At 38.0% G+C, this 25,126-nt stretch overlaps 1 protein-coding gene across 6 annotated transcripts in view; it reads right to left on the bottom strand.

Annotated features, from left to right (window-relative positions):
• Window positions 1–285: 285 nt before the first annotated feature.
• STXBP5 (syntaxin binding protein 5) overlaps window positions 286–25,126 on the bottom strand; it is a 120,322-nt gene continuing 95,481 nt past the window's right edge. Inside the window, exons 20-28 of one of the 6 annotated variants that reach the window (XM_035108797.3) lie at window positions 24,215–24,274; window positions 24,073–24,120; window positions 18,502–18,552; window positions 15,066–15,305; window positions 12,948–13,317; window positions 8,437–8,602; window positions 6,808–6,919; window positions 4,872–5,092; window positions 286–3,148 (exon numbers count right to left, since the gene is read on the bottom strand). In XM_035108797.3, the coding sequence (XP_034964688.1) occupies window positions 3,107–3,148; window positions 4,872–5,092; window positions 6,808–6,919; window positions 8,437–8,602; window positions 12,948–13,317; window positions 15,066–15,305; window positions 18,502–18,552; window positions 24,073–24,120; window positions 24,215–24,274 (1,310 nt within the window). In that variant the 3' untranslated portion in view covers window positions 286–3,106. Of the gene's footprint in view, window positions 3,149–4,871; window positions 5,093–6,807; window positions 7,328–8,436; window positions 8,603–12,947; window positions 13,318–15,065; window positions 15,306–18,501; window positions 18,553–24,072; window positions 24,121–24,214; window positions 24,275–25,126 lie in introns of all 6 variants that reach the window. The other 5 variants (XM_035108801.3, XR_015949327.1, XM_035108798.3 and 2 more) reach the window with 5 other exon arrangements.

Below are 25,126 nucleotides of genomic sequence, written 5' to 3'. Positions count from 1 at the left end.
AAAAATAAACCAATGTTATGTTAGGTTCATTATTACGTTTTGTGCTTCTGACTCCAAATACAAAATACTTATTTGACACAATCCATATGAAGATTAGCAGTGAGAAATCAGTAAGTTATGTATCTCCACTTGAAATAAGTGGGGTTTAAAAGTGCTTATCTAAGGCTGGATCATGCCATTTATACACAAGACAGAATTTAACATTAAAAAAAGGAAATTTCAAATGCACAGAGAAGTTATCATAACGAACAGTTACTACTGTTTACGTTTGAATGTCCACATCACTTAACAATCTTTTATTATTTGATTTATTGATTTTTCTCAGTGTTTTCACATATAGCTAAATGCAAATAAAGTAATTTGTTTAAAACAGAAAATCTGTTTCCAGGCAGCAGAATGAAAAAGTGAATAACTAGTCCCTAAACAAGTTGCTTTAGTTTTGACTCAAATATTTGCTGTAGAGGATTGACTGCTGCCCAAAATCACATCTGTAGGCTTAGACTTAGAGCACTGTGTGGTTATGGAAAGAGCTGAATCTGCTTCCCATATGGACAACTGAATATCATGGCATTCTACCCAAAGCTGCACTGCGGGGAGGCAAAAAGCTGGTATAAGTACAGTACTAAAACACACCCTCCAGCAGCCCCAACCTGAAACACAAATTCAAACATTCTTGCAGATTGTAGTTTCCCACCCCCAAGTGACCTTTGGTTGCAACCAACATGCTGCAGCGATTTAGTTGCATCAAATTCAAAGGGTTATAACCTTATCTTAATCACATTTACTTAAGAGGCAAGTCTCATTATATTTGCGCAAAACACACTATGCAGGACCAGCCAGTAACTTTTTCAACCTGGACTGCACATGACATTTGGGGAATGGGGAACACAATTTTTAAATGCCAATGCTGAACCGACACTAGGGAATTTTATTTTGGCTCAAACTGCAGTCTATGTTCACAACGTTAGAAGTTAAGACAACCCATTCAACATGTACACAGCACCACCAAGTTTAGGAAAATAAAACCCCAAACCTCTGGCCATACACTGGCACTTTCTTACAAACAGAGCCTCAACTAGTTCAGGCTGCTTGCAAATTATCACAAATTTGTACTATTTCCAGCTTCTAACATGACTAAGATTATTATTTATGCATTTTCATAAATATTTTTTTAAAATAAATTCATATATTCTTATTACATTATGGCTTTGGTGCAACCTTCATTAGCTAAAATATACTGCTTCAATTTGGCACATCTTAAATCCCTCCTCTCATACAAATCAAAGTAGGAATCTACCAGTTGCTAAAGTGGTAAAATATTCATTTTTTAAATGCCAAGTTCTGGAAACAATCCATTCTGACTTTAATGTCACTCGGCAATTCAGGCAGTGAACTTAAGAACACTTACATGGAGGAAAAGTCAATTCAAATCAACGGTACTTGCTCCCAAGTAAATGTGCTTGAAATTCTGGAGACAGCTTCTTTGCTGCTTTTTTTTTACACTTGCTAACAGGTTCTTTGAACTGTATTGGGGGGGGGGGAACCCCCAAGAACTGTTTTAATCTAATGCAAGTGATAAAAATGATTACTATTAGCCATCAAGTTGTATCTCAAGAGTTCAACACTTTCTTGAAGTTCAACACTGCTTGAACTAAGGACTATTTAACCTGGTAGTTAAGTCTGATTGGGCATATAAGCTAACTACATATCTGATAGATCCTGTTTAAGTGCCTGCACTAATACATTCTCTTAAACACACAAAAGATGTACAGCATGAATTAAACTCAAAACCAATTACAAATATTTTATAAATTGACTAACTGTATTTTCAGGAAAATAAAAAAGGTAGGGTCGACTGAAAGATGACATTTTTTTCTCTCTCATTGTGGTAGACTTTTTTTTCTTTTTTCTTTACTCTTTACACTACACAGCCATAACACAAATGAAAACTTTCAGCATGATGTGCAGTTGAATCACTTTTTTTTACAATGCAAAAAACTTCTCTTGCTTTGCACTTGACATGGGCTGTGTTCAGATGTCATGCTAAGTCACAGTTTGTTGTGATGGGAATGAGCTGCAGCAAGCCCCATGTGTCACCTTTTTTCTTCTGGTGTGGCTGCGAGAAGTTCCGAAGCTTATGCTTTGTTTTGGATTAACTATATAGTGTCAGGTCCAAACCTTAAACCATGGCTAAGTGTAACAATGGTTCATCGAAACAGGCCAGCTTTATGGTTTGAAAGTATGTTTGAAAGTATGTTTCAAATAAACCATACCGAAAATTAACCACATTATGTCAAGTTCAGATAAGATCGACAAGCTACGGTTAATCAAAAGCTTCCAATGACCTCCTTGTAGCTACAACAAAGGGAGAGAGTGTGTGTGTGCAAGAGCCGAAATGCTTGCTGCTTTTCATTTCTGTCACAATAAGCTATGGTTTATAATGACATCCAAACACAGCCACAGTATGGTGATGCAAATACAAGAATACTAGATCAGGGGTCCAAGAAGATACTATGTGCATGTTAACTATCTATAGATTCAGAATGGAGCTCGCATACTTCTTTTGTCAGATCAGAAAATTGGTGGCATCAAGTCATTTCTAGTAACAGCTATAATGGCGTGCTCTAAGGAGGGAAGGTATAGATCAGCTATTAGTAGTCCCCTAAGATGAACAACTTTATTCTAGCTCTTGGACCCCTGATTTATTGCAGCCTCCTACAGGAGGATGAAACACTGGCAGCAACAACAATAGCACAAAAACTTTTGGCATATGAAATATTAACACAGGATAGATCCTGCATTGCCCCTGCTCATCTGATACCAAAGTTTCCCTTTTTGTCCATGTGTTCTCTTGTTGACTCTGTTCCCAAGCTCCTAGTCAGCCCACAGGTAAAGACACACACACACACTGTGTGGGTGCCAGTTTTAAATATAATGACCCTCAGTTAAAGCTGCATGACTGAGGTAAAACAGTGTGTGATTTGTGCTAGGAAAGATCAGTATCCATTGGCTGACACCCTTGCACTTCTGCTGGTCCTGCAGAAGTTAATGAAAAGGAGATTTTTCTTCAAGGTAAAGTTATATAGATGCATTTGGAAATGCGTTGTCAGAACTGGTACCATTTCTTATCTTTGCATTTCAACATCATCTAAAAATGAAACAGAGGAACACAACATAGTTATGCATATGGTATGGTACACTGTACAGTTCACTTTTGAAGTTGGTGTAAGGAGGGAATTCTAAGAATAGAGAACTGCCTACTAAGTAAAGGAGAAGAATAACAACTAAATGATTAAGGAGATCAGAGATACATGATTAAAGCTGTGCATGAATAAGCCTTCTAGCCATCTGCCTGTGACAATAGAAAGTTTAGTCCCCATACTGCTGGACTCTGTGTGTGAAAGAAGGATGAGTATTTTGCTGCCTGAGGTGAAGCACAAGATTAAGGCTGGGTAATATACCGTATAATATTGTCCAAAACCAGTTTGAAGTCCATGATCATGATAACGGTTTTCTAATTTTTGACCTGGGAATATATTGTGAATTATGATGTATGTGTGTGTATGCTATGCAAAAATCACAATATGGGAAAAACCATGAAGCCAGCCAGTGCCTCTACAGCACCATCCTTATTTCAGACATTGTGATATATTGGTATATTGTGTCATTTAATTAGTGATATATTGTGATGTTGAAAACCAGCTATTGCCCAGCGATACAAGATGGCACCAACTTCCCCCATTCCTGGCAATTTAACCTAAGAATTTAATCTTACATAAAACCTGGTCATGGGCAGTGTCTTCCACTGCACCTGGAGAGCAGGAGATTAGCTTATGGGACATAAGGCAAACCATGTGGAACACACAGCTCTGTCCTTCAACACCGTGTCGCTGCTCCCTGCCTGTCAGCATCTCTCACCTGAGACTGCCACCTCACTTTGTCTAGTGAAAGGGTCACTCACCCAGTGTATATGAGTGAAAGGGCTAAATGTCTTTCTTTTTTAAAAAGATGCTTTTTAGTAGTTTTCTTAACAAACACACACAAAAATTAACAAAAATAATAAAATAAAATCCAGCCATCCATAAATCCATAGGTTCTTACTGTTCTTACAAAAGAACTTATGCCACCATGTTCTTAATTCTCAGTTCCTTAACTTCCCCAATAGACTTCCATCTTTCTCAAAGGGGGTCTGTCTTATTTGTTTAATAAACTGCTTCTTTAATCATTTTGTCATTTCTACTGTTATCTGAATACTATACTTATAATCCATATTGTGGTTTGCGAAAATTAATCAAAGCATGTAACTTGAGGGCACTTTTTAAATATTCTTTATAAATTTCCCACTCCTTTTTGAACTTTTGGTTTGGCTGCCTCCTAATTGTCTCTGTCATTTTTGCCAGTTTGAGATATTCAAATAATTTATCCTGCCATTCCTCTTTTGTTGGTACTGATTCTCCTTTCCAATTTCTAGCAATTAATATTCTTGCTGCTGTTGTAGCATATAAGAATGTTCTCTTTTTTCATTTGGAATATCTGAATCTAAAATGCCTAAGAGGAAGGCTTCTGGTTTCTTTATGAAAGCTTGCTTAAATATTTTTTTCAGTTCCTCATATATAATATTCCAAAAAAAAATCTTAATTTTCTAGCAACCCCACCACATATGAAACAGTGTCCCTTCTGCCTGTTTACACCTCCAGCATGTATTAGATCTCGTTTTATACATTTTGGATAGTTTGCTGGGAGTTATATACCACCTGTAAAACATTTTCAAAATATTTTCCTTTAGTGTATAACAGGCTGTAAATATCCATTCTTTATTCCATAATCTTTCTCATGCCAATAGTTGGGAACCATGTTGACACTTTACTTACGTCATGCGCATGCTTTGAGAAAGAATCTGCACTGGCCATCATGGCTGCTGTTCGTTCTTCCAGTTCTCCCAACTTCTGTCCTCTTTCATCTAGTGCTATTCTGGCTCGTGCCAATTCACAAACTATTCCCGATGCTGCTCCTTTGACCCCTTCAATACCACCAGGACCTGGAATATGCTGGGCAAGGCTCCTTGATGCCTTTCCAGCAGCTGATTCTCCAACTGAATATGAAAAAATAAAAAACAAAATCAACCAGATTCTATTTAGGATCCTTCCATACAAAAAACGGTTACTAGCTGAACTCAATACTGAAAGTGGAAATGTCATAAGCTTTGGATAAAACTAAAATAAAATAGAAATAGAAATACTTTATTGTCACTGTACCACTTGTTTACAGTGAGATTAAACGAGCCCCCCATCCCCCCCACAATCTCTCAGTCCTTGTTACACTCTGGGTGCTGTCGTACAACCACCAACCCCGAACGTCAGCTGTTGTGCATCTTACAATTGATTACACAACATATTTAACATAAAAACAAACTATTCTGATACAATAAATTATTTTTCTTTTCTGGTTTGCAATGAACTAGGAAGGCACTGAGAATCTGTATGGAAATTAGGCTATAAATAGCTGGGTAGGGGAGTGCCAGCTTAGCTTGCCATTGGTTTCATGAACACAATGCCAGAAATTCATGTGTAGAGATGTCATTGCATCATTTTGACATGTGATTCACTGCATTTGTCATTTTACATCTCTTTATGTTGATGTATTAAGTTGTTTTTTTCAAAAAACTGTTCCATTAAAGATTGATAAATTATAAAATATTATAAAATATCTAAAAGGATGTCATATAGAGGAGGGAGAAAGATTGTTTTCTGCTGCTCCAGAGAAGCGGACACGGAGCAATGGATTCAAACTACAAGAAAGAAGATTCCACCTAAACATTAGAAAGAATTTCCTGACAGTAAGAGCTGTTGGCAGTGGAATTTGCTACCAAGGAGTGTGGTGGAGTCTCCTTCTTTGGAGGTCTTTAAGCAGAGGCTTGACAGGCATATGTCAGGAATGCTTTGATGGTGTTTCCTGCTTGGCAGGGGGTTGGACTGGATGGCCCTTGTGGTCTCTTCCAACTCTATGATTCTTTTCAGACAACGCCTGATAGCCTATAAAGTGGGTGGGTCTCTCAGCACTGCATCATGTGATGTGGATGCTACATTAAAAAATAACTCCACAGATAGGATAGTTCTCTTGCACCAAGGATGGAAAACTGGTGGGCCTCCATATGTTGTAGGATTGCAGCTCCTAACAGCTCTAACCAGCATGATGCCTTTTCATCTTGAGCTGCTGTTTCAGTGTTGATATCAGCCTTTTTGTTCTTGCCAAGTACTTGTGGATTAGATATTAGACCAGGACTAAGGGACCAGCTATTTGTACATTTTGTAATTTTATAACTATGTAACTTTGCTACTTAGTTGATTTTTTTACACTATGTTATTTTATTTATTTTTGGTTTTTATTGATTTTAGTCTAGCCTAGATTTATTGTAACCATCTGTGCCAGCAAAACTCCAGTAATCGCAAGCCGGTATCCAACCCATTATTCATTTTATCTGCCATTTGAATATTGTAATCTGCCTTGTGTATCGTGACAACAATATATACCGTTGAGTATAAATTAATAAGTAATTCTGCATAAGACTGGGAAAAAGTTTTATCTTTAGTATTCTACTCTAATTCAGAAAATTGATAGTACTCATGGGCATATTAATGGGAAGGTATGTGCAATGATATACAAGTAGTTAATACGAGGGAATATATTGCACTAATCTTAGTTTCTAGTTAATATTTTTGTGTTTCATTTTACACCTTGGGACTGCATTCAATAAATATATTCTACTCATTTTCTATTCTTTTATTTTTAAAAATGTAATGAACTTACAGAGTTCCTCTCTGTCAAGTGATTGTGCACCACCTCCAAATAGGCCTTTGAAGAACCCCTTGTTTGGTGCTTCTGGTGTTTCTACTGGTGTGAAGAGTTCACCCAACATTTCCTTCAAAGAAAAATCATTTCCAGTCATATCTGAAATTCTATTTGGATTTCATAACAAAGGACAAAAGTACTATTAATGCACTCTCATTGTATTCTCACTTGACTTCAGAATCCAAAGTGCCCCCTGTAGATTTTATCATTTTGCTTCCAACAATTTAGCATGCATTAGATCTATTAATTAAAAAGTTGTTAAATCGCAATGATAGCTTTACATCACCTTTAATTCAGATGGAAATTGGAGTTGCTGTTAAACTCTGCACTTTCCTCACTTTCTTCAACGTTGTCAGGGGGACTCCCTACAGGGAGCCTCCCCCCAGCACTTCGCCCAGCGACAGCACTAGCAGCGGGTCAGGGGAAAGTGGAATGGAAGGGGGAAGGCTCAGCGAGGCATCAGAGCCCTGGCAATGCTCTGGGGAACAGACAGTGGAAGAAGGGCTCAGCGACGTATCAGAGCCCAGGCACCGTCCCAGCCAGCAAGGGGAAGAAGGGACACTGCTCCTTCTGAATTGAGGCGCACACCCAAACGCAGGGTGAAGGGGTGGCGTTTCAGGGTGCCCAGGTTATTATGCTGGTCCCAAAGCCGACGAATGACATTCTGAGAGTGACTTGGCGGTCATGTTTTCTGCTATCTCTGCACTGTAAATAGCATGCACAATAAAACTTTTAAAGACACAACGGACTGCATCGTCTTTACTCGGGAGTAGCTGCAAGAACTCCCTGACAAACGTTAAACTGGAAATGTTCTTCACTTACTACAATACGCTGCATTCAAATAAATACTTTACATTTGGTCTTACTGAATATATTAAACTAAAGATTAAGCTGACAACAGACACGTACTGACAATTTTCTGCACTGACTGAAAGTGGGTTGTATCCTGACCTGCTGTTCCTCCTTCCATTTGTGGAAGTGAGCCAGATCCAGTGGGGCTCCCTTTTAAGCTCCACAGTCACCTCCCATGCTGTTTCTAGCACAGTTAGGAAAAGTATGGGAAAATTCAAACCATAGTGTGAATGGCTCCACCCATTTCTCTTTTTTTAACAGAACACATACAAACCAACAACGAAAGCTATGACAGAGACAAGGAACAACTAAGAAAGCTGCAAGCCTGGTTGAAACAGAGAAGATGGAGTCAAGATCCAAAATGAGACTGTTCTGCAAACAAGGGTCGGGTCCTGAAAATGGCCTTGGAGCTGTGATTTTGTCTGCTACTATTTGAGGGCACTTGATACCTATACTGAAGACATCTCTTCAGTATGCATTTGATCATGTGCAACCTCTACAGCCCAACTGAATGCATATGGGTTGTGAGAACACAAGAGTTTTAAAAAAATAATATCTGATTCAATTCTAATTCCCTGCCCCCACATCTCCTTTCCATGCTGGAGAAACCCATCTGGACTTGTTTCAGCTCTCCTTCCAAAGCAACAGCTATAAATTAAAAGACAAAAGTAGTCTATTCTTCAAATAATGCTTTTACATTTAAAAATAATTACACAAGAATATTTTATACTTTACCTGCAGATTTTCACATGTTTCTTGACTATAGGTGATTCTCTGGATTTCTGTAGGTGAGACAAGGTACAAAGCTTGCCCATTGTTGGTGAAGCAAAATGTTCTGGCTATCCGCATGTTGGTAAGCGGTAAGTAATATACATCCAACAGCGGCCTTAAACTTGGCAAACTTAAGAAAACAGAAAAAAAAGTTAAAAGTGGGATATGAGCACTTTGTCTACTTTTCTAAAGCTTGATACAGTGCATAAAATGCCTTAAAAAACCCTAAAAGCTTACATTTTTCAAAACTATGTAGGCTTATGCAGATTCCTACGTCACCTACCCTAAGTCCTCCATGACTGAAAGAGTAAAAATAAAAATGTATGCAAACCATTTTTCATAAGGATATATGTATAGTCTAAGTGGTGTATTGTAGGTCTCCAAAAATGGTAGCCAGTTTGATTCTCTGGGATTTTAGTCTGTGTTTTTAAATAGGGCATGAAGAACCATTGTGATTTTTTTAAAAAAATATATCTTATACACAACAGAAACATTCAGACAAAGAATCTAACTATTAAATGTACACTTAAAGCTCTGTGTGATGTAAAGAGTTGCTATATTTACTTTAGGCAGGGGTACCAACTTGAATAAAATATTGGGGGGGGGGGGGGAAAGCCCTGCCCCATTTATCGATCACATGATGCAATGCACACACACCATTTCAATGGCAATGCCCATCAACTTTGTTGGGGCCTGGCCCCCTCAAATATTTTATTGAGAGACCAAAAGGACCATGGCCCCTAGGAGTTGGCTTCTATGACTGAGTTGCATCTAGGGGAAAGCAGTGTGTGACTGGAAGACAGTTCATGCAACCAAACTCTCTCCCACCACCCCCAGTGTAGCCTCCTGAAAACCCTCTCTAGAGGTTTGGGGACTGCCTGAACAATGCAGGACTGTTGTATGGGGCTACAGTGTGAAGAGGGAATTGCCGCTCCTGATCTTATGCAATTTCCCTCTCATACTGCAGCCATGTACAACACTGCTTCCACTGTTCAAGGGGCCTTGGGGGAGAATAGGGTGAGGAGGGGAAGAGAGAATTTGGCTGCATCATGAGCTGCCTTCCAGCCACATAATCATTACATACATTCCCCACGTTCTTTTGAACAGTAGACCTCCACCTTCACACCATGGTCTCATAAGTTATTTTGGAGCCTCCTCAGTTTCAAAAGAGCTATGTAGCAAGGGGGATGTTTTTTGAGGAATGCAATTGCAAAGCCCCACTGGGCACACAGAACTAGCTGTAAAGTTTCTTAGATACTGGACTGTACAAAAATCCAAGTAGTGCTTCTAATTTTGGACACATTTCCTTCAATAACTCCAAGGTTGGAACACCAACCACAGACCCCACTAAACTTAGCAGATGCTTTTAAAATATGTATCACAGAAAAAAAGAGCAGAGTCTCTTCTTATAGATAATGACTAGAAACATTACTAAGTCCTGCCTGGGAATTAAAAAAAAAACACTTCAAAAGGTAAACAACAATACTGAAAAAATATAGCCGCTGGTAAAATTATGTCTACTGAATTGCACTTAATTAAACTTCACTGCACTTTTTCAGATATAGTACACAAAAGGTATTGTGAAGCACGTTGTGTTAGTCATTCTTCGTGATCATGAAACAGAGAAGTTGGTGATCTTCAGGGTATGAGCTTGAACCTATTTTATAGGTCACAAACACCAACTCTTCTTTGAATAGGACCGCTGAGGATAAAAGATTGGCAGAAACTAAGGACAACTTCATAGGTGGCTGGAAAAGACATCTGTCAAATAAATATGATCTAAGATATTCATGAGTACCATTTAAGTTTGAAGAATTTTGATACTTTGGATGTATAAACTGATCAAAAAGCAGCTTAACAAATTTATCATCTTGGTACAAGTTGTATCAGAATATTAAAACACAATGCAGATGACATTCAATTTATGCTGGGGTTACGTTACAGGGATAGTGCATAAAGCCAAAATCATGTATAGTCAAAACCTATAGGGTTTAGTGGTGGATGGGAATACCATCCCCTTAGGATGACCCCCCCCCCCACGGTTGCTTCTTCTACCTTCATGGAAATGAAATAGCGAGGCAATTGAGGAATTACATTCTTGGCAGAGTTTGAGCTCCAACAGATATCATGGTAGCTGAAGTCACCCATGACTACTATACCTTTCTTTTTTGAATGTTTAGTAAGGTCACTTCTACAATTTTTACCCATATTCTCTCAATCTGCCTTCTATGTTCCAAGTCATGGATCTCTTCACAAGTGTACATTTTCTTATCATATAAGGCTACTCCTCTTCCCTTCCTGTTTGATCTATTCGTTTGGAGCAGGTTGTACTCCTAAATTTCTACATTCCAGTCATGAGTCTCATCCCACCAGGTTTCAGTAATGCCTATTAGGTCGTATTTGCCATCCTGCATTAAGTGCTCAAGTTCTAATTACTTGTTTCCCATATTCTGTGCATGTAGAGTATAGCGAATCAACTGTGTAGAGACAACTGAAACTATGGGTTATTCTTCTGCACACTGCTGCCTCTTCCGTAGAGAGTCACCTGCCACCACTACAAATCTCTTCCTTTTCTGGGGAGTGACAGGAATCCTTCTGTACACTGTACCTTCCACTGCCATCTTGGTGTGTTTGAGGTTTGCAACTGCTGCACTTGCTCCTCTGGCTGAAAATTGGTGTTCGAGGTGAGGGCATGGAACCAATTTTGTAGTTCCAGAGACACACCATGGGCTCCTGACAGTCCTGCTTTTTTGTGCCACATTTCTCCAGGGGTTCGTCTCCTGCATTGGGCAATCTTCCGCCTCCCTAGGGGTACCCTGTCTGCAACTCTGTTCCAGGACAGTCCACTCAAAGCTTCTTATCCCAGGTTCGTAAGTTAATGCAGGTAAGTAAGTTTAAGTAATTCAAAAATACCATTGCAAAGAAGCCAAACTCTTGCAACTAATGGTACATGCCCCACAAATCCATAGAGGGAAGATGACATAGAATATGCAATCTCTTTCCCTCCTACTATTAAATTGCACTTCTCCTCTGTTCACACTGTCTCTGTGTTTTTTAAATTCAAATTTAGTCATGTCTAGCTGGAAAGCAGACACTTTTGAGAGACGGATCCGGATCTTTTAATGGCAATAGCAGCTGCCACCCAATAATATGCTCAGCACATGTGGGCACAGTTCCCTTGCATGATGCAGACAACTGGTTCCTTTCTTCCAGTCCTCTCAGCTGACGAATGAAACAACAATCTCTTGATCACAGCAAGCTGGTCTGATACAGTATTGGTTTTCTTCAGATATCATACTAAATCTTGGTCAAAAAAGTTTAACCAGGGTTTACACGATGTTTAAATTGACAAACTGGTTTACATCTGGCTAGCAAATAAAAATAAACTACTGTTTGAAATAGGTAACAAAACATGGGGTCAGATCCAAAGGTTCTGCAAGCCCAAGGGCCACTTGTAGAATTGATCATTCTCCTCCCCTCCTTCCCATTCTTTCCAGAGTCACTCCAGAACAGCATGGGCCGAATCATGGGGGGCTGTAACAGAATGGGGAATCACCCAAAATTAGGTTGAGGAAACGTACATTAGGGGAGCTCCACAGCTAGCATTCAATCTGTGGCAGCAAGATTCTTCTGCCTGATTTGGGTTAGCATTCCCACTGCAGCCTTCCATGATATAGCAGAGGAGTGGAAAGATCAGTTGTGTGAGCATTTTTGCTTACGATGGCTTGGTACAATGATTCATCTGACAAACCACAATTTGCAGCTGAGGCATTGCACCAGTTTATCAAGAGAATAACAAGTAGTAATGGAATTTTTGGAACCACAGAGTATTGTTTAGATTCTAAACTGTGGTTAACACAAGCCACAATTTTAATATTTAAGCAGAGCCATATTAAGTCATAATTCCAAACAAAAATGATTTTAAATACCTATGAACTACATTCTTAATGTTAATTAGTCAATCCAAAAGAAAAATGCATGTAGCAAAGGGATGGCAAAAGTTATCTTTTGCTTCAAAGTCATTCAAAAACTTCATTAAATCACATAAATAGGTAAACAGGTGGCTAGTTTATCAGCAATCCTGCATACAGGTTGCATATGAAGTATGCATGTTATGACTGCATGTTCTCCCCATCACTTGTACAGCTTCAGTATGAACTGAAGAATCCTTTGTTCTAGGCTCTGTTGCAGATAAAATATGCAGCATCTGTTTGACGGATTTTAAAATATAATAATTGTTAATAATAATAATAATAATAATAATAATAATAGAATAATGTCTATTATTTTAATACTGTGAATATATTACAGCTGCAACAATATTTACCTATCAAATCCTTCATTTTCCCTGTGTAGTTGCAGTCTTATTCACCTATATAACATTTGTTTTCTTAAAGTCTTTGTACAGTTTATGTATTTTCAGTGAACACATCTATACTAATTAGATTGCCTCCTTTTAGTATTTAATGTCTTACCTAAAAGTCATTATATGTCCATTGGCACAGAAACAAGCAAGGCAGATACTGTTACTCAGTGCCACTATATCTCCACGAAGGACAAATGAAGTCTCTGTTATATTTTGCTTATAAGTACAGTTCTGTGAAGGCAGTGAAATAACTTTTGCTTGCTTTTCAGAACATATCACTGCATATTGGTTTTCACTGATTTCCTGAGAGGAGGATGGAGACACTGAGACAGGCCGGCGTTTCTTCACCTTATCCTTTTCGTCCTTGTCTTCAGGAACATTGGGTTCTCTCCAGGGTTCATATGCTGGTGGAACTAATGATCCCGTAGTGTCCAGAAAAGCCATTCTCAGTATAGCCCCTTTAAGCCTTAGTATGGTTCCTAAGATACAGAAATAGAAAACTTTGCTAAAATACCTGTACAATTTTTGACTAATAAAAAATGTTCAGCCAAATACACTGAAATGTATTCCTAATTTATAAAGCACTCTTGAACTATTGCCCTCATAATACCATGACATGTAGAATGTGATTAGGGGCCACTCCCAAATAAGGGTCCTTTCTGAAATCAAGTTTTCAAGAATACATGTAAGCACATAACTTGTTCTTTTAATGAAGGATCATATTGAAGAACCCATATTTATATGTACTTATGTATATGTACTTATGTTTGGAAGCTCATTTTTAATGAAATACTGCCTTGGATTTATTCTGTAAAAGGGGGGGGGTTCCTGTTTGCAGATGATACTGAGTTCCAGCAGAGGGTCTATGCTGGAGGAAGGAATTCCCCCAGTTCCTTCTTCCATGTTGCTGCTTATGGGCTTCGCATAGGCATCTGGCTGGTTACTGTGAGCATAAGATGCTGAGCCTTTAATCTGATCCAGCAGGGCTTGTCTTTTATTCTTATGTACTCATGCCAGTTGCTAAAACCACTGTAACAGATTTTCAGAGATCGGAGAGAGCAAATTAGCTAAAATGGTCTCCCCCACCCCCACGTATAGCATAACTCCATGAATCACATGTCTGAATCAAACCACTTCGTTTATACATCTTTTCTCTTTCTTTAACCCTGTGTTGAAATAAGATAATGCTGGCAACATGATGGCAGCACACACACACAAACAGTTCCTGCTTATCTTTTTTGGGGGGTGGGGGATGGAGAATTTTTAAAAAGCATCCCTCAGATCCATCCATCTATAGGAAAAAACAATACAGAAACCTATAAATAATAATAAAATAATAAAATTCAGGGGAAAGGACTTGCTCACAATTGCCCTCAAATGCTGTTGTACTTCATGGATCACTGCCTTGTCATGGCGAAGGGGCTTAAATAACTTAGAGAAGTTATGTTTTGACCAAACGTGATCCACCTGGAGAAGGAATTGGCAAGCCACTCCAGTATCCCTGCCAAGAAAACTCTATGGACAAGATCAAACCTATCCATTCTTAAGGAAATCAGCCCTAAGTGCTCATTGGAAGGACAGATCATGAAGCTGAGGCTCCAAAACTTTGGCCACCTCATGAGAAGAGAAGAATCCTTGGAAAAGACCTTGATGTTGGGAAAGATGGAGGGCACTAGGAGAAGGGGACGACAGAGGACGAGATGGTTGGACAGTGTTCTCGAAGCTACCAGCATGAGTTTGACCAAACTGCGGGAGGCAGTGGAAGACAGGAGTGCCTGGCGTGCTATGGTCCATGGGGTCACGAAGAGTCGGACACGACTAAACGACTAAACAACAACAGCTGTTGTACAGGATAGCCAAATCTACAAATTCTCTAATCCTGTGCTTCCAAATCCAGATGACATGTCCATTTATACAAAGCACAATCTATTTGAGGCATATGGTAAGATATTGCAGTTTATGAATATTCTTTTCTTTTTACACATATGTGAAGATGAAATTTTACAGATGAAAAGGATTATGTTGAATTCATATATACCTGATTATATATAAACTTTAGCACTATAAGAGAAGTTCACTTTTCTGGCAAAATACGCCAGAAGAAGCCAACGAATGGCCTTCTTGTTTTTGTGCTGATGACTGTCATAATCACAACACACCACCACATTGAGAATTAAAAGCACATAGTATTTTGCACACTGTAAACTCTGTCTTGTGAAATACATACCACTGGGAGATACAATTACTGGCTGAAGTAGTCTTTGCTCTCCTCCTGGGGGTAAATTCAATGCAATGACTAAAACTGTCCCCAACGTAGTGCCAACCCACAAGCAGGGTGAAGGTGCTGTATCAGCTTTTCGTGTGAAAGTCTCACAGAAATGAAGAGCTGAAATTGCTTCTCGAGATTCCTTGTCAATGCTGGTGACACTAGAACTCCTGGATCTGCTGAAGGAGTTGTCTCTAACATCTGAAATATTTAATATTAATTTAAACACAATGAAAAATAGCCCATCTTCACTTTAAAGGATAGTTGCAAACAGTTTAGCTATAAGGCATCTATAAAAACTCAATTCACTACAGTTGTCCATTTCACACATTGCATGTTTTAGGTAAACACTTAAGATTTTTAAACTTAATAAGTAACAAGTGTGAAAGAAATGTGTTTGAACATACACATATATGCTCACAAGAGCACCAACTACAAGTATCGACAAAGAAGTGAATCTATGGATCTGTACAGTAAAAGTGGCTTGCAGAATATACCATAGTTTATCATAATCACATTTATCTTTTAAATAGGACAACACAGCTGTGATCAAGTATTTTTTTTAAAAAAGATATATATCATAACATTGCATGATGCGCCATTTCTCAGATCAGCTTGGCCATTTTCTTTCTAACTAGTTTTATTAGATGCTATACACTATGGAGGAAATTGATGTAAACATATTTTAAGTTCTTTTACAAACACACACAAACACACACACTTACACACAGAGAACTACTGATTTCTTTTTTAGTTCAGATTAATAGTTCTCACTGTATTTTTAAAAGCTAGTTATTGCAGCTTTAGGACAGAGGATCTATTTGCTTATGTAAATTAGATGAACCCATAAATGTTCTATTTTTGGGAAACACCAATATGATGTCATGTCAGATTTCTGAGACAAAAAACTAGAGCCCAGACACTTAAAATATATACTCTCATAGACCACTCAGCAACAGAATCTATTGAATGTGTGTATTTAATGTGGAGAGATAGGGAAGGGGATGGTGGAGAGTACGATACAGTTGTCCAGATAAGATTATGGGTGCTTGCTTTAGTGTATCTGTAGTCTACGGTTGGGACGCGGGTGGCACTGTGGGTAAAAACCAGAGCCAAGGGCTTGCCGATCAGAAGGTCGGTGGTTCGAATTCCCACGACGGGGTGGCTCCCATTGCTCGGTCCCAGCTCCTGCCCACCTAGCAGTTCGAAAGCACATCAAAGTGCAAGTAGATAAATAGGCGGGAAGGTAATCTGGTGGGAAGGTAAACAGCGTTTCCGTGTGCTGATCTGGTTTGCCAGAAGTGGCTTTGTCATGCTGGCCACATGACCTGGAAGCTGTACGCCGGCTCCCTCGGCCAATAACGCGAGATGAGCGCCGCAACCCCAGAGTTGGTCACAACTGGACCTAATGGTCAGGGGTCCCTTTACCTTTAGTATATGATTAGCAACACATGACAGTATTTGATAAAGGCACAGGGCAGGACCTTTCTATGGCAGTAGCATTAACTGTGAAGGCCACTGCATAAGAAGTTTGTGCCCATCTCTTTTGATGTTAGTAAGTTTATCAGGAGCTCTTTGTTTCCAGCAGGGCTTTTGTTATTGATGTTGTTGTTGTTGATGATGATGCTTCTATTATTTTGTTATATTGCTTAATCTTATTGCTTAGTTTTAAAGTGTAGTTGTACTTTCAAAATTGTGGTTTTATTTTTATGGCAGAAAGTTTTATACAAAAACTCGATACTGTAAAACAGTGAGATTTCCAAACTGTGTGTCCCAAGAGGAGCTGAAATGTGCCCTGAAAAGTTAAGCCACCATGTTGAATGCACTCAACTCTTTATGCTAAAGTAGCAAGAACATAGCATTGTTCCTCCTATCCTTTCCCATTATTTGAGCAGTGAGGGCATCTTGGAGAAGAGAGGAAGAACACACAGATTTTCTGACACAGTTCAGTCCATGTAAATATATTGTTCAGATCTTAGATCCATTGAAAGATCATGTTTCAAAAGTACACTATGTTAAAATCTCATTTTAATGTGAACACCAGACTTTTAAACCTGATATTATATAGTGATTTACTGCATTTAGTAAGCATGTTTGTAAAGAAGAACTGCAAAAAAGCAGGATCAGAAAAGTGTGAAGAAATACTGAAATTTCAAGATTAACATGCATATCCGAAACAAGATAAACCAAAAACCTTATAATTTACTGAAAGTAGGTAGGGGATGTGCCTGACATTGATTACTGCCTCTTTGAATTTTAGTTTGTACCTTTCTTTTAACAGAACTCTACAGTACTACAGTATTTCCTTAGTAAAACAGCAAGGGCTTAATGGACACATAAATTTGCTGAGAGATAGTTCAAGAAAACAGCATGATTTCATAAAGGCATTCAGATTTAAACATGAGCTTACGCCTACTGTACTACTAATATGTATACATGAATTTAGTTTTATATGCTAATGGTACAATCAAAGCCAATAAAATAAAGACCGACACACAATTATATCCCCATGGATCTTAAAACCTAAGGCCTCACTACTGATCTGAAGAACTATGAAGTTCCATTTGCCAAGGGTACTTTAAATATATATTTTTAATTGTATCCCACTACTCCAGAATAGCAAACTATATTTAAAAGTAATGGTAGCTTCGAAGGCAGCTGTTTGTATTCTTGCCTAAGTTTCTCAAACTGTGTATACAGTTGCAGCAACACACCATTGTGATGCACATAGCAGTTCATTAAATACTTGTTTTAGACTCAGATGATTGATTAGATCTTAAGAAATATTATGTAGCTGAAGCAGCAGCCTATTTATTCAATTCAATTTTTACATTTATATCTTGCTTTTATTCTAGGGAGCACAAGGCAGCACACATTATTCCTCCAATGCCTCTTTTATTCACACAACAGTCATGTGGAATAGGTTAGGTTGAGAAAAAGTGAATGATTCAAGTAAGCCAGTGAGCTGAATGGCTCAATAGAGATCTGAATCTGGATCTTCAAGTCCTAACTCAACACTCTTAACCACTACACCACACTGGCTATGAAAAGAGGTGTATAGGATTTCCTTAAACTATTATTGTTTTCCATACAATGTCCAAACTGATAATAATGTGAAACAAGGCGATTAAAAAACAAGAACCTAAGAAGAAAATTAGATGTCTTATTTCAGTAGATTTCCCATGGTTTTAAATGAGAAGAACATAAAAGTGGCTCCAAGTAGATGGAAAAGCATTTTGCTCACATGCATTAAATACTGTCAAATTTTGGAATACACTAATGGAAATTAAATGGACTCCCCCCTACTTAGTAGCTAGGTCACTGTATGTGTTTCTTTTTCCACAGCCTTTTCAAAAATTGTAAACATCATTAATACAGGCTTTGAACAAACACTTACCTAACTCAGGTTTCAGTTCAGTTGGTAAGCTTAATTTTCTAGACATCTTTGCTGAAAAATAATGTATAGTTTTATAATAAAGCTAGAATGATCACATTTTAAAGAGTTTATGAAACTAAGAATTTAAGCTGTTGGTTTCCAAAATAAGAAATCATATACAACAGTTGTAAGCAAGGAAGGTATGCACATTTACACATATATTTGTAATAGGTTTTAGTGAAAAATGTGCAATCAGAGCATGACAGTGTACCTTCTTTGGTGTTATGAACAGTTAAGAACATTAGTAGTTAAAATTCTCATAATCTCTGATGTCTTTATTGTAGTGCACTGTAAGTCATTATTTTGTATGATTTCCTTGGCATTAAATGGATTCAAAAATTGAGTCATGTTTACTTAAGCATCTTTCCAACCACCTCTCCCAAACAATGGAATACTAACACTACAAAGAGAACAGAAAACCGCTGAACCACAAAAAATGATAATTTTTAGAAAAATTCACAGAATTACACTGTAAAGTTAAATACCACAAAAGAGTGGCTGTGGCTACTGGGAATATAATGGAGACTAATTTGTATAGAAAGTAAGTTCATGAACTATGCTCCTGGGGAAGGGCTCTTTTCCCCATTGATGAGGCCAAAGTAGCCAGAACCACCATTGACAGAGGGCAGATGGCAGCTCCATCAAGCCCCTACCTGCAAGGATTCTAACTGCTGTCAAACACACTGTTGAACAGAGGGAAGAACCATGTAGAAGAAGCACCCCTGACCCAATTAGGGCACCGCTGCTCCTTTAGTTGGGCGGGGATGGTGGGAAGCTGCTTCCACCCTATCCCATTGTCAAGGCAGAGACAAACAGAACTTGAAGCAGGCTGGTCCTGTGCTCTAGAATACATCTACATGTGGAAGCCAACCCTGCTGAGAATGCAAACTACAAGATACAAGCTGTCTTGACATATGCAAACCACTTTAAGAACTTTTTGTTGAAAAGCAGGATATAAATGTTCTAAATAAATAAAACAAGGTAATACTATGCTGCAAGTCAACTGGACAGGAAAGTGAGAAGGTGATGGAACAGTCGAAGAACATACTGTACTAGTTGATACCTAAAACTCCAAATATAGTTGGAGCAGCCTGTATACTTTAGGACTGGTGAACCTTTAAGACTACCTTTTTCATACAAACTTGCTCAAATCCCCACTCTGAACCTGAGGCCCTTCCTGGGAAAAGTATACATTTCCATCTTCAGGAAGGTTTGTTTGGCTCCCCTTTCTTTCAATAGGTTAAGATCATTTTGTTTAGATGTGCTTAAAGCGGGGTGGTGGGGGAGACAGGAGAAAGGGGTGCTGCTGCTTTTTGTTTTAGTTTGTTTTATACAGGTTGTTGTAAGATGCTGTTTTAAATTTTATTTTGTTTTATGTGATGTAAAATTGTTATGCTTTAAGTTTTGTTTGTATGTTATTGATTTTAACTTTTCTAGTTGAAAAATCAGTTCTGAGAGATTTAGTGTAGACTTTAATATGGTCACATATTACATTTAGATATCATTTTGAACGTTAATTTTTGAAGGCCACTTACAAGTCAGATTTTTAAAATTTTGCTAGTTTTGCATTTCCTTGGTAAAAAATGTATTTATTCACCCAGGTCACAATGGAGACCTTGACAGCCATAGGAGAGACAGACGATGACACATGCACACACAAAGAAAATTTGTAGCCATATTAAAAATGCAAGCAAATTTCAGTGAGTTCTGAAGACTTGATCAGAAGAATATATAAAGACACTCATTATTACTGAAGTATTTTAATGCACCTTCCCATCAAAATTGCACTCCACATCAGTCAATAGGAAGTATTCAGTGCAAAGCACCACAACAAACAGCTCTCAAAGCGGCCCAGACAAGTCCCATCTAGGAGGCATCAAACCCCAAAGCTCTAGATCTCATCAGATAGGGACAATGCACACATGCCTACAGTAGGAATGTTATTGGTGTTTTCAATGAAAGTGGCTCACTATACACAGATCTCAAGAACTCTAGATAAAAGCAAATCAGAAAGTAAAATCTCTTTTAAATCAAATTCACCACTCATTGTTTAAAATAGACAGCCACTATCAGAAGAACCTACCTGAGAAGGCCAAACATAACATCTAAAGAGTCTGATACTGAATTATGACCAATACAGATTTAAAATTGTACCAAGAGACATGACCACAGAACATAAGCAGGTGATCTAATCCTGCTCACTGAAAACACTGACCTTTGCCACAGAAGTAGCAAGTGTTATGGAAGAATTAGGATAATTCATACTTCTTGAAAGGAGGTCATAAATTATAATTATTGGGCATATCAGTGAGAATAGCACATAAGCAACAACTGAGGGTAAACCAATTGTCTCTTCTCCTTTACTCCTTTGCCACGCCTGCAGAATTTGTGCCATACCAACTTAACTGCAGTTTAAATCAGTAGGCAAAATTAACTAGCTATACATTTAATGGTGCCTGATTAATTACAGGAACCATTTTGAAAGCAGTTCATATAGTTGATCATCTCTAGCAAAACAGTCATCTGCAGTGCAGACACCACCAGAAAATACTTTCTACTGAGGAGAAGGGCTTGATTGTGGTTCCCCATATTCATGACACACACAATTTCAGAGGATATTTGGGATAACTAATAGTTATTTCCCTTGGCAACTCTCTTCTACTGCTGTGGGTTTATTTTCTGCTTACTTTATTATTTATCTGTTTTTATGTTGCATGAATTCTGTTCAACACAAAATTGAGATATATCGTCTTAAAATAATAATTTTAACATTCTTTGTATGCTTTTTTCATTCACAGCTGAATCTTTGTGTGCCTTTGGGTCTGCTCTAAAGATACCCTTGCTATGTTGTGTGAGGCACAGATTAAAAAGGATGCCAGCCACTGCAGAGCTGCCCAGCCTGGCACTGAAAGATGAGGTCGTTAAAGTCAAAGAAGATCAAATTTCAGAAATATTGTGCCCACTACAGAGTCACCTGGCACACTACATCTCATTTCAGTGCCTAGACCTTTACAGCAAGAATACTGTGCCTGCCCAGGAAGCAGCTCACCTGGTCCAGAACAATTGGTTCCCCCCCAAGGTCCTCAAACTTAAATGGGTGGCTCTACAGCATCTTCTCTCCAGCTGGCAGCCATCTGCTGCTGCTTGCACCATAGGTTCATGGGGTGGGGAATAGACTGCCTACCTAGGAGCTGCAGGCGCTGGAGGAACAGATCACCTGCCTAGGGGTAAATCCTGCACAAGTCCTGGATAATCTGAAGACCTGTAGGAGGAGCATGGCAAACTTCCTGGACTGTCCAACAGAAGTCTACAAGACTGGTATTCTGTTTTATCTTAAGATAAAGCTGATGAAAAAAAGTATGAATAGTTGTCATGAGCCACTGACTTAACCTCTAGGAGCCCTCTTGATAATATGCCTCCTCTTTGTATATCGAGTAACTAAGATTACACTCTTTGAAGTCTTTCTGCTGCTTCAGCAAACAGCAGAATACTACTACTGACTGCAACTGGACATAGCAGAGGCCACTTTCAAGAGTGGTAATTTGCCAAAGATTTTCTTTGTCCTATTGCATCCATGCAGAGCCTTATGGTGGATTTATTCCAGAGGTCAATGGTCTTCTGTACCCTCATTCATCCAGAAGGTAGAATCTTCTGGAACAAAGTCAGACATTTTCACTAGTCACTTTGCAGATAAAATGCTCACATTGTTCTAACCTTCATGCCACAATTAGAGCAGAGTCTGAACTACAGGTTGCTCTTCCTTGGATTTAGCTTTGCCACTATCTCACAGCAATAGGATGTTTGGTAAGGCACATGTGTCATATTGATACTGTACGCACATACACCTTGACTGGTAAGAGATAGGCTAGCATCTCAAGCGGAGAGAGGAGGGAAGTAATCTTTTCTTGCCAATATCAATCAACCATTGACTGCCATTTAATGTAGCAGACCAACCAATACCACTCATATGTCCCTGGGTGCTGGTGGAGTTGTGAGGCAAAACCTTCAGTTATTTCTTTCTTTTGACTGCACACAATGGCAAAGCAGCAGATTTTTACTTGAATGTAACTGGTGCTGCATACAGGTGTGTCATGCATATCATGAAGTAATACAGCTGGAGAACTAGTGGCACGATGGCAATATCCATCTCCATCCAGAGTTTGACTCTAAAAATTAACCTTATACTTTTGACTAGCATATCTAGCACACATCAATAAATTTGTGGCATCTTCTAGGATTCTTTTTACAGACACTTGCCACACAGGCTAGTTGGTTAGTTACACATTATACAAGTGCTTCCTTTAATCATGGAACTGCTTGTGGGTGACAGTTTTTGTGAGAGCGAATCTTCCCGTCATTTTTACTATGCTACTAAGTCAAGCCAAAAGACAGCAAGTAGAAACTTCCTTAATTTGAGAAGCTTCTGGTTTTATTTCCCAACCATTCAGCAGTATGGCTGTGACTTCTTTGTGGCTGGATACCTCATTGCTCTCTTGACATTTGAATGACAGCAGCACATAGAATGGGCATCACAGTATCCTAGAAGCCAGTCCTGTTGACACAGGAAGAGTAACAATGGAAGAGAAGCACTTAATTTGTAGTGACTCTCCCACAACTTGCATGTTTTTCAACACAACTTTAATGTGTTTCAACACATTAAAACTAAATCTATAAAATTCCCTTTGACACCGAACTTTGTGATAAATTGAAGATATTAAAGAAGAAACATGATCAAGAAAATAACAATTAGACAACATGTTGTAAATATGCAAATTTAAAAGAGAGATAAGCCACTGTGGTTACTGTTAAATATACATTGTTACACATAATTAGTAAAATCTAACTCAAGTAAACAATTAGATAGAAATAATGATAAATGGGAGGAAGTCTGCTAAGTAATTTAATTTCCATTCAAACAGATGACCCATAGGTTTAACAGATATACTCTAGAATAAAAAGCAGAATATCCATATCCAAGCAATAAGGTCATTTCTTATGCTCTTACAACAAAAGGGTTCAATCCACCTTATGCATGTACTGCAAACTTGGTAAGTAATTTCCAATTTAACTGTCAGTGATCAAAGATCAGTTAGCAACAAGGATTCAGACAGAATACACTTATTGCTGAAATACATGAATTAAAATGTTATGTACTTTATTCCCAAGAAGCTAAAACCATTGTTCATGCATTTCAGAATTAGAGTTAACACTTTGAGAACCTATGTTAGAACCATTTTATACGGCAATGCTCACAGGATTGAACCCTTTCAGTATTTCTGAATAGAAACCAAAACCTTTGTAGAAGGATGTGCATATACAATTAGAGAAAATTAAGAGCCCAGTCTCTTGGATTGTGTTAATAATTGAGCACAGTATATTAGCAGAGAAGCAGCCCAAAGGAACACCACTTATGGTTAGGAGAATATTAATTTAACAAATATAATGCAGCTTGCTTTGGTTTGCTGCAGAGTTAAGCGCTGCATAGAATAAGGTCCCAGGTAAGGAGCAAAGGAGAATTTTTCTAGTTCCTACCTATATCATTGGCTACCATCTTGGAAAACTTTCTGCTTTTGGTCTTCACTGCAAATAATATTTCAATACAAAATGTCAATTTACTAAAAATATGAGCTAATGAAAAATTATGATATTTCTCTTAAAAATAAAAATACTATACCCTTTTCTATAAAATTATTCATTTTTTGATCATCATCAGAATTGTTGGGAGAACCAGAACCTAAATGAGTGAAGATAAGAATGAAAGGGACATACGAAATGGATATTAACAAAAAAGGATGCATACAAAAAAATTATGACAGATGACAAAATGAGAAAGACTATACAGTACACCCTAATCTGTATCATATGCAACAATAAACCCCTAAATAAACACCTCTTTGGGTATTATGGATGATTTATAATTCCAGGCTTTTTTCCTGCAAAAAAAGAAAGAGGGAGTATTCACCTATAACTCCTGCTTTATGCCATTAGAATTTGCATAAGGACATCAACATTTGAGACAGATAGCTTTTGCATCTTTCATGTTTCACTTTCATCATACACAGCTTTAATTTTTCAAACTTATGCTGGTGCTACAATTTTCTAGTACAGATGAGCCCACACAACCAAAGGAAAGCATAGAAGATACATATTTTCTGATGGGAATTGGGAAATGGGAAACAAAACAGACTGGAAAGGTTGCTTGAGCTCAGATTAACAAAAATATTCACATGATAATAATAGCAGGGATTCTAGTTCACATTTTAAATGTCAATTTTTGTATTATCAATATTCCCAAAATAATTCAGAAGAAATAGCTTCATTAAGGTTCCAGTGCACTTATCTCTGTGATAACAAATGAAAATACAGCTACTTTTGCCAATTCCCTGTATTTCAATCCAAAAGAGAAAAGATTTGAAGTGTGGTTGTTTTGCTAATACTTTAAAATCTAATTGGAAATAATATCCTTTGTTTACCTGTAAAAATGAATTTTGTAAATAGTTTTCTTCATACATATATACATTACATTTTAACTAAGAACATAAAAAACCTTCTCTCCTTTCTCTATGCATACCAACATGGTACAGAT

This window comes from Zootoca vivipara, chromosome 3 (assembly GCF_965207765.1).
Source record: "Zootoca vivipara chromosome 3, rZooViv2.hap1.1, whole genome shotgun sequence".
NCBI lineage: Eukaryota > Metazoa > Chordata > Lepidosauria > Squamata > Lacertidae > Zootoca > Zootoca vivipara.
The sequence above is the reverse complement of the archived record's forward strand: the minus strand, read 5'-3'. Positions and strand labels throughout refer to the sequence as shown.